This window comes from Astyanax mexicanus, chromosome 11 (assembly GCF_023375975.1).
Source record: "Astyanax mexicanus isolate ESR-SI-001 chromosome 11, AstMex3_surface, whole genome shotgun sequence".
NCBI classification, from domain to species: Eukaryota; Metazoa; Chordata; class Actinopteri; order Characiformes; family Acestrorhamphidae; genus Astyanax; species Astyanax mexicanus.
In genome coordinates, this window is record NC_064418.1 from 28144644 (window position 1) to 28154785 (window position 10142).

General features: G+C 38.4%; 1 protein-coding gene across 1 annotated transcript; it reads left to right on the plus strand.

Annotated features, from left to right (window-relative positions):
• Positions 1–217: 217 nt before the first annotated feature.
• tnfsf11 (TNF superfamily member 11) lies at positions 218–8339 on the plus strand. Its single transcript, XM_007251715.4, has 4 exons — positions 218–480; positions 3526–3555; positions 6506–6635; positions 6724–8339. Exons 1-4 carry the CDS (start codon positions 295–297, stop codon positions 7146–7148), a joined length of 771 nt encoding a protein of 256 aa, XP_007251777.3. The 5' UTR covers positions 218–294; the 3' UTR covers positions 7149–8339.
• Positions 8340–10142: the final 1803 nt, after the last annotated feature.

Genomic DNA, 10142 nt, shown 5'->3' on the forward strand with positions numbered 1-10142 from the left:
AGCTCTCAAATGCTGTTAAATACTTTACTAGATAGTCTAAATTTCCCTCGTGCTGTGTAAATGGTGTGGATGCTCTATGTGTGTAGTTTTGTATTTCTTTCACTGGTCCCTGAAGCGCTCAGCACACATCTATCTCCGCCGCTGAGACTGCTGCTCAGCCAGGCGAATCCCTGTGATCTGATTGGCTGTCTGAGCGCACAGGCAGCGCGGCTCCACTGCCCACCCACTGTTTATATGAATCCCTGTTCATTACGGACTTCCTGCCACTCACTAGACTATTAGAAGCGAGCGCTCATGGCAGCTAATGACTATCGCGGTTACCTGCGGAACCATACGGCCATGGAGAACGGCGAGGCGCGGCTTCACACGGCGCACGGCACTCACCGGCCGCTGCTCTTCGGCACGCTGGCTGTTATGGGGCTGCTGCAGGTCGCCTCCAGTGTCACCGTCCTGCTGCACCTCACCGGCTATCTGCAGGAGGTAAAGCCGCTCAGGGGTGCGGGGACTGCGGCTGCGGGCGGCGGGGGAGCCCGCTAGAGGAACGGTTAGCTGGTTAGGTTAATTTAAGCTAACTAGTTTGTTAGCCAGCAAACTAGCCTGTTAACTTAGCCAGTTGGTTAGTGGGGGGAGTCGTTTTTCAGGTTCGCGAGGTGAAATCAGGGCTTTTGTTTTAGTTGAGTTTAAAGATAAATTCTGAAGAAACGCACTGGGGTAAAAAGCTGCTAAAACTGATTAAAAAAAGTGTGTTTTTGAGCTTTTTAGAGTGTTGTTTCGGTTTTAGCGTACCTTAGTTACCTGCTTGTCCTCGGGAAGAGCGAGGTTAGCGCTTTTCTCTGCGTGTTGGAAATGGCGGTTGGAGCTTATCTTAACCTCTTAACTTCGCCGCGTTTGATCTTCTCCTTTCACAGAGACACAGATTGTGCAGCCTTGCTCCACAGGCTTGTGACTCGCTTGATTTTCCACCTCGATAAGTGAGCAAACTACACTTGCTTCACTTCATCGCGTTTCACGGGTCTTTTTAGGACTTGCCTTATCTGTTCGAGTCCCAACAATCTGTGACTAGTTCAAAAGAGTCTGTTTGTAAAATGTCAGAGCTGTTCTTCTCGGGCTGTTCACTGGAAGTCAGGTTTATTAGTGTTAAAGTGATGCAAAAACAATAGGTTACACATGAGCTTTACTTTCCCTGTTTTGAAATTTAAACAGAGAAAAAGAGAAAAGCAGAAAGTCTTTGCCTAAATAACCTGGTGCTCTAGCCACATCTAAGCCTCATCTAGTCCACACATAAGCATAGACTAGCATTTGTAACTGTCTATATTATCCTCAGAGATTTATTAGACTTCTGCTTTTTTATCTGTTGGAGTCCCAACAGTCCGTGATTTGTGCAAAACAGAAAATAAGGGTTTGTTAGTGAACTGTCAATGTGTTTCTCTGGCTGCTCTCTCTCTCTTCCCTGATATTTAGCCTAGAGCTGTTATTAGTGGTGAAGTGATGCTGAAACATTACAAAAAAAAGTTGATTTTTACTTTTTTGATCCATTGCCATACCATTTTGTGGCTATTTGATCAGTTCTCCAAAATAAAACAAGAGAAAAGGAGGGAAGTAGAAAGCCTTTGCCTAAATAACTTAGTTTTCCAGCCACTAGCCTCATCTAGCCCTAATATAAGCCTATACTAGCAACTGTAACTATAACTATATTATCCTCAGACACTTATTAAGTCTTGTAGGCAAGTTTTTTGCTATTTTATCTGTTTTCTATCTATTTGAGTCCCAACAATCTGTGAGTCTGTTTGTAAAATGTCAGAGCTGTTCTCAGGCTATTCTCTGTCTCTTCACTGGAAGTCAGAGCAGTTTATTGGTGTTGAAGTGATGCTGAAACAATGGGCTACACATAAGATTCATTTTTCCTGTTCTGATCAGTTCTCATGCAGTTTTGTGCCTGTTTGAGATGCCATGTCATTTTGTTTCAGTTCTCCTAAATTTAAACAGACAGAAAGAGAAAATCAGAAAAAAGTCTTTGCCTAAATAACCTGGTGCTCTCTAGCCTAATCTAGCCCTAACATAAGCCTATACTAGCATTTGTAGTTATATTATTCTCAGACATTCTTTAGGCAAGTCTTGTAGGCGAGACTTCTGTTATTTTACCTGTTCGAGTCCCTGCAGTCTGTGATTTGTCCAAAGTAGAAAATAAGGGTTTGTTTGTAAACAGTCAGTGTGTTTCTCTGGCTGCTCTCAGTCTCTTCCTTGATAGTTAGCCTAGAGCTGTTATTAGTGTTGAAGTGATGCTGAAACATTACATAAGAGGTTGATTTTCACTTTTTTGTTACATTGCCATGCCATTTTGTGCCTGTTTGACCAGTTTTTCAAAATGAAAGCTGAGAAACAGAGAAAAGCAGAAAGTCTTGTTTTTTTTCTATCAAGACTTTACCTAACATAAACCAGACTTTATCAATAAATCTCAATATGCAGTCCTTTGAAAGATATAGGAAGGAAGCGCCTGAGAGAAAACTAACTTAAGATTTTCATCCTGTAAGAGAGTGCGGCTTTTGCAAACACAGCATTTTAAGGATCTTACCAGCTCTCTCTCGTTCTGTCTCTCAACTGCTGATTTAGCTAGGGCTTTCTGACTGAACTGGTCATCACAGAGTTATAATCCCGGGAAAAGATATAGGCCTGTCAATACATGCACTCCAGCATAATCAAACCCAGCTTTACTTGTTTGATGTTATGAAGAATAATGGCATCTTGATTTTTGAGGCTTTGGCGTAAATAGCAGTGTGCGTCTGAGGCTTTTTGTGTCCTGGGGGAGAGCCCGTGCAGCAGACGCAAGAGAGAAGAAAGACAGATTTCAGTTGTGTTTGGCAGAAAGTTCAGATCGGCTTCAGAAACCGATGCAGGGAGAAAATCTTCCAATGGATGAAATCTTAACGCTGCAGATTTGACTCTTTTAGACTTTTTATGGAGAATTTGAGATCCGTGCCCTTTATAGCAGATGAGAAATAATATAAGAAAATAAAAAAAGGAATTTACTCCATCTCTTTCTTTCTTTCTTTCTTTCTTTCTTTCTCTCTGCAAAGGCAGTTCCACCTGTAAGCACTTGAGAGTGAGCTGTGGATTTTACACACTTTTGCACATGTGTAGATATTTTGGCTTTCCCCCTAGTGTTCGCTGCAGTTTGCTGAGCATGTTACTTTACATTCTTTTGGGTTTTGTTCCCATCGAAAGGCATCATTTGACACAAAGCAACTCTGACTTCACTTTTTTACCTCTTACTTTTACAAGCTTGGCATGTTGTAAATCCATTAGTGCACGTTCTGATTGCTGGCTCTTCAGGGACAGATGTTTCTTAGTGTCTTGTTAGTCTTTAAAGAGTTCACTCTGTGAACAAACCGTGTTTTTCATAACCCCATAAAAATGACAAAGTATGCAACTGCCCTGAATAGAGTCGTTAATGCCAATTTACTGGCAGCAGTTCTTCTTGATGGAAGCCAGATGTGTGACAGAATGTTGTTGTTTGTTGTTTTTCAGGTGAACCTGTCTTCAGCTGAGCCTGTTCAGGTGAGTTTTTGTGCTATAAGATCTACTCTTCTCTTTTTATGGCCTACTGATTGTTTTAGAACATTTTAGAAGTATTTTGTGGCTTCACCAAGAAGGGTTCTGATCTTCATTAGAAGCTGTCCTACTTTGGCTGTACAGCTTGAACTAGCTATTTAGTGAAAACTTGCTGAAACAAGACATTTCCTTCATCTGTACAAACCAGGAAATACTAGTGTTTAAGCTCCCTTGTAAAGGAAACATGGTCTTAAAATGGTGTGTGCTTGAGCAGAACTAATGTTCTTTTTTCGTTCTTAATGATGGCCAAGTTGCATTCTTCAGTATACGCTTAGAGCTGCTGTTTTCACATAATTTGTTTAAAGCAAAGGATAAACATTGTGCTGCATACCACGGCCGCTGTAAAACATTTCCTTAACCATGGTGGTTGGGCTGCGTGTATAAAGGTCAAGCCCAAGAACACAGGCCTGCTCTTTGTCAGGATAACCACTATGAGGATTTAACCTGCATATCATCTGCCAAATCACTTGCATTTACAACAAGTGACATGTTTATGTAAACTAAAGTTTATGTCCTGAAAATATCAGCTGCACGTTATCTCCTCTATTAATTAGGAAAGAAGTTTGGAATTGCTTGGGGGATGTTGGTATGTGACCTCACGGACACTAGAAGTCAGAGTAAAGGGGTTGCGTGCAACATGGAAATAAATCAAACACGAATAAAGACGTTATGTTTTGAAAATACCTGTTATGAAATGGAAAATATTTTATAAATTTATCTCAAAAGGAGGCATAACATAAACCTCACATGAACCTCACACACTACCTTGGAAAGGAGTGTAGTAACATGTGTAACAAGTTTTTAGTCATGTTGTGCTTTCTATGAAATTCCAGGGTCACAATTTGTATACTTTGACAGTGTCAAATATACTGTTTTTAACATTTTTCCATGGAAAACCTAAATCTAAACTTGAAAAAAGCCAGTGTTTAAATCTGTCAACTCTCTTAGTTCTGTTTTTTATTGCTCAAATGCTGTCCAATTGAAGAGGTTGTATATACTGGCCTGCACTTTGTTTGTGGTCAACCAAAACTCTCATGGTCATAGCATCTGAACTGCATCAAGAGTTCTCCACTGAAGTCAGCTAATCAGGCTCTTTAATCAAGTTTGCAGAGTTACGGAGTTTTCTGTGTGATGCTATTCATAATATTTGGAATAGTTTGAGAAAAGCATGTGTAATACCATATTTATATACGCTGATGGAACATTTAAGATCAGAAACGGACTGGATTTGCTAAAAAGAGTTCAAAATATGTGCTTGACATTTTCAGCACTAATACTACTAGTATTAAGTGCAATTTAATTAGTCACCAGAGCAAAGTGTGCTGTTTACTATATCCAGTGTAATTGATTATGCAATGTAAGTAACCAGCCCTCATCTTGTAGTACTTTATATCCAGCATTCTGTGACTGTAGAAAAGCATGGGCAATGCAGTGTTTCTCTGTAGTAAAGCCCCCACATATCTAGTGTCTCTGCTGGTTGGTTGCAGTGTATGATGTGTAGCACTGCCAATCCCTATATTTTACAATGATAAAACAGACTCCTTTTTAAGTTTTCTTACATAAAACTGTCTGACATTCCATATCCAATATCTAAATTCACCAGTTATTTTTCATCGGCTAACTCTTTTTTTTATTTTCCTCCTTATTTTAACATTTTTTATTTTCCTCCAGAAATCATTTTTAAAGTTAATCATTCTGTTATAGTTCTTCTCAGTTTAATGGAAGGTCTAATGTTAGTGTAAATGGTAGGTGTGATCTAACTAGCTGTTCGCCAGCCAGCAGCTAATGTTTATAGTAGTAGTATTTGCACTCTGTCTCTTCCGGGGATCTAACTGAGGATATTGTCAGTACTTTAAGATCACTGACCCAAAAGACCCCAAAAAAAATCTCATTATGGAGAGCATAATGAGTCCAGTTTCTTCTTTTAATCATTACAGGTGCATTACAGGTACAACTCGATTGTAGTGGCTTTGGTTTGTCTCATTGGCAGACAGAGCTGATCTACGGTGCTTGATGGTTTGATGCTGTAGTCTGAATGTAAAAAGGTTTAAAAAAAATACATAAACTGCACATTTCACTTACTGGGCACATGATATCCAGAGGATGGGAGGAAAAATCTGCTTTGCACTGGGTTATACTTTGCACTTTGCACATTAGGCTATAAACCCACTGGTTTGCATAGTCCACTAAGTCCATTAGAAGTAAACAGGTCTATTGAATGAACAGGCAATTCTGGCCCTGACTTTGCTCTCTACTATACAGAATTTGGTTGCCATTTTAACAACATGGCAGATGATCTTGGCTTAAATTTTCTAGAATCACAGTGTTCATGCTTTTCTACATTCATTGGTAGGAAACCTTTACTGCAGTACTAGCATTTCTAGTAAAACTACAGATAATTTAGCAACACCAACCCTTACCAAATCTTTGTTTCTTATGCTCTGTGTTATTACATGCAGTTGATGATGGGTTAGTTATTATGTTTGTTCTATAATTGGTGACTGTTGTCTTAACTTTTATTTCTTTTTTAAACCACTTGATGTTAGTCACAAAATGCTCAACCCTGAATCATGAGTAAATCCCACAGATATGGAAAGAATTTGTCTTGTAATAGTAGAATAAGATGTCTGTGCTATAAGCCACCATCAGTAATAAACAAATAGTTAATTAATAGTTACTTGAGTCACTGATTTACTGTTAATGTGTGGTAGTTAACAAGAAACAAACACAGTGTTGGAAATATCTAATGTTACAACCTATTTCCGGTGTTGTAACTTCATTCCAAACAGGCTCCAGGTCTTATCTGCCTTGTTTTCATTTAATGGTAAATTGTTATTTTATACTGCCCTTTGCTGTAGTGTTTTACATGTGTGTTTTTTTCTTCTTCGTTTCTTAGGAAACTCATTCTGAACATATGATGGCTGATGCACTTAGAGATGAGAAGAAACGAGAGAAACCCAGAAAAAAAAATGATCAGCTCCCAAAAGCGCACCTTCCGATCAAGGCCCCCATAGACTTCTCAAGCAGTAAGCCAGGGTTATTTTTCAGCTCAATTTGCATATTTTCTTTTTAGATGAAGCTGTCTGCTAATACATCCTGTCATTCAATTTACAGCTGATCCTAATTCCATAACAACAGTCTATTGGGACGAGACTCGAGGCACTCATACTAAAGTCCAGTACCACGATGGACGACTACTAGTAGAAGAAAAAGGATGGTATTACGTGTACGCCAAGACCTGCTTCCGCTACGCCCCTGACCATGCCACAAGGAAGCAGGACGTTAGCAACGTCCAGTTGCTGCAGTATATCTACCACGAGATACACACGCAGCCGAGCAAGTCCAGACCTGCTCTCCTTTCAAAGAGTGGAGGGACACTGCAGTGGGGAAACCAAAACTACAACCTTTACTGCGTTCAGCAAGGAAGAAGTGCTTTTTTAAATAAACATGACGGCATTTACGTCAGCGTATCCAACTCGTGGATGTTGGATCCAGAACCTGAGGGGACTTACTTTGGTGTTTTTAAAATGAGCAAGTGACATCTGTTTTATTTTTGCTACTGAACTTGTTTATGCACATTTTGCAACTTATGAACATTTTCAAAATGACCAAGAACCACTGAGCACTTAATTTAGATCACTGACTTTTGACTTTTTGTTCAACATTGAGTATATTGAACATATTTTAAGGGCACATCTGACTTCACTTGTAAGCCTCAATGTTTTGACTTGCTAATATTAACTGCCATTGCAGGTTTTAGGAGCATTGCTGTTTTTAGGCGCTCTCCAGTTGAGACATAACGAGTCGTGTAAAAGTTGTAAATTGAAAGTTGGAAACTTCAGCAAAGCATTTGACTGTTGTTTACATTGGGCCAGCTTTTGTACAAACTTGTTAGTGACAAGAATACACAATTAGTAAACTGATGCTCCATTTAAACTCCAAATTAATATATTTCAATTTGGAACACCCCCACAAGTTGGATTTTCTACATGGAAAGTCAGGAGTGTCTTACCAACCCTGAGTTTAGAATCCAGGATGGCTGCACAGCATGACATCAACAGTAGTAAAAGCTGTAATATTATACAGTTTATTGGCACTTCTATATGTTTGTCTAATTATATCCATTTATTTAAATTAGTTCTACATGGATGGGCAAAACACCATATAATGATATGTCTAACAGTGCCAAGCTGGGAAAATGCTTAAATTAAAGCCTGGGACATAAAAGGTGGGACAAATTTTGAATTTGAATTACCATAAAACACTGGTAAATGATTATAAAACTTGTGGTAAACTCCCAACTCTTTAGCTACCAGTTACTGCTTTTTTGGAAAGGGTGTGCAATTATATGAATGTTTAACTTGATCATGTATCTCGGGTGTGATGCCATTTCCAACTGGGCATGGAATGCAGTATAAGAGCCTTTTCCCCAGGTAAAGAAGAGCCTTTAAGTTTAATCTGTGGGAATGCACTTGTGAATATCTGTCACACAGTAATATATTGTAATACGTACAAGCCCCTCAACATTGCATAAACTTACAGTTTTTACAGAGCTGCTTCTCAACCATAGTTGCGATATCCCATGCGCTGTGCAGTATTTTGTTTCTCCACTTCCAAAGAAATTCTGCTTCAGCTTTTTGGGTAATAATCAACCCCTCGGCTGAAACAGTGAGGTTAAATAGGAAACAAAAGATTTTGTACAAGACTGGGTTTAAGAATGTTTTTTATAAATCATAAATCCAAAGCTAGTCATAGAGTGAGTTGGCACTGTTTCTGCAATTCCTGCCTGGGATTTTAATGCAGGTTATAAAAGATTAAAAGAAAGGCAGCTGTTGGGTTTCTGCAGCACCTGCATCACACAGTAGTTGCCATATAAATGGAGTTTATGTAAAACTAAACATTCACACAAAAGGGAAATAAAATCAAGATAGCTGGACTGTCTTTTTGTCATTGTGAGAGCTGAAATGATTGAGAGAGGAATACATTGAACCAAACTGAGTTTGGGACACTCTAATTTAAGAGTTCTTTTTCATTTTACTCCTTTTGGAGAAAATGAGACAATGCACTAAATGTATTTATTTATTTTTTACCATGAACTAGATGGACCATTTGTAAAATGATCTGTCTTATTGTAAAATTATGTACAGTGTGTGTGGCTGCCTGTGCTCCATTCTTATCAGAAGATTTGGATGACAGGCGTCGACTGTAGGTCAGTTATAGAAGCGCTTTTTTCGTTCGTCAATGGGAAGCACAGGGCTCCTTCTTAAAGCTTATTTTGAGTGGTTTCTCAGTAAAGAAACTTTGTATTTATGTATCATTTATTTGACAATTCTGTGTGCAAAGGCTCTTTCAAAGCAGAATTTATACAGATTTAAATTTCAAACCTAAAGTTTAAGAATTTTTCATATCTCAGCAAATGTTTTGTTTACTTGTATGTTTATTTATATCATTTTAACTAATAAAACTACTTTTCTAAATATGCCTAAACACTGGAGTTATGTTTTTGCTTAGAGTTAAAGAGCTTTTTTGTCCAGCATTCCTATGTGGAAGACTGTAAAATATATGAAAGTATTACGTGTTTGTTTTTTTTGTTTGTTTTTTTCTAAAATGAAGGGTTTTAAAAAATCGTTTATCTTGATTTGTTGGAGTAACTGTCTCTGCTGTGCAGGGAAGGCTTTTTTTACTAGATTTTGGATTTAAATGTTGAATGATCACCACCCCACCGCATTATCTGCAACTCCCTAATTCATCCCAATAGTATTGAATGGAGCAGAATCTTTCCAGAGAACACAGTTCTGCTGCTTCACAGCTCAATACTGGGGGCCCTCATTCCTCTCTAGCCCACGCCTGTCATTTGGAATGAAGCCAATGTATAAAAAAATGTAAGGCTGCCTAGTTATTTTTATTTTTTAAAGGTATAAAACAGCACTACTCTTAACAAAACAACACTTTTCTCAACTTTTCTCCCAGTCAGTTGGTGGAATAAGGAATATGAAAGCTGTGTACACAAGGATAATGGGTCTTATTGTCTAACTTTTATTGTTGTTTACTTTGCTTCTTTTGTGTGTTTTTAAATTGCAAACAGGCCTGATTTTCCTGGAACTAGTTTTACTGAAAGCTACAATAATTCATTTAAAGGGTGATCCAGTTTTTCCTCATTTTTTTTTCAAAACTGTAACTTATTTCTAAAGGTTGACAGTATGCTATTGTTTATTTCACGAACAGAAATATATGGTTTGAGGATTGTTCGTTTTTATATGTTCGCTTGGAGGCAATTGTAGATTGCTCAATGTAGGCCTCTAGTCTAAACACTGTGGTTTTTAAAGAAAACCAAAAGCCAGTGGGGCTAGCCACATGCAGCGCTGATTATCACCCATATTTGCCATGTACGCTGCTCATTGCCACCCACTTTTTACCATAGTGTTTGAGATATATTATGTTCTGGTGGCTGCGTATCTGAAATGATGTTTCATAACTGCCATATCTTGAAACGATCACACAACACAAAAATTTAAGCACACCATAACACCATA

Coding starts and splice junctions, on each gene's coding strand:
- tnfsf11 (XM_007251715.4), top strand. CDS start 295: ATGGCAGCTAATGACTATCGCGGTTACCTGCGGAACCATACGGCCATG. Junction 3,556..6,505: donor CTTCAGCTGAGCCTGTTCAG/GTGAGTTTTTGT, acceptor TTCGTTTCTTAG/GAAACTCATTCTGAACATAT. Junction 6,636..6,723: donor CCCCATAGACTTCTCAAGCA/GTAAGCCAGGGT, acceptor TTCAATTTACAG/CTGATCCTAATTCCATAACA.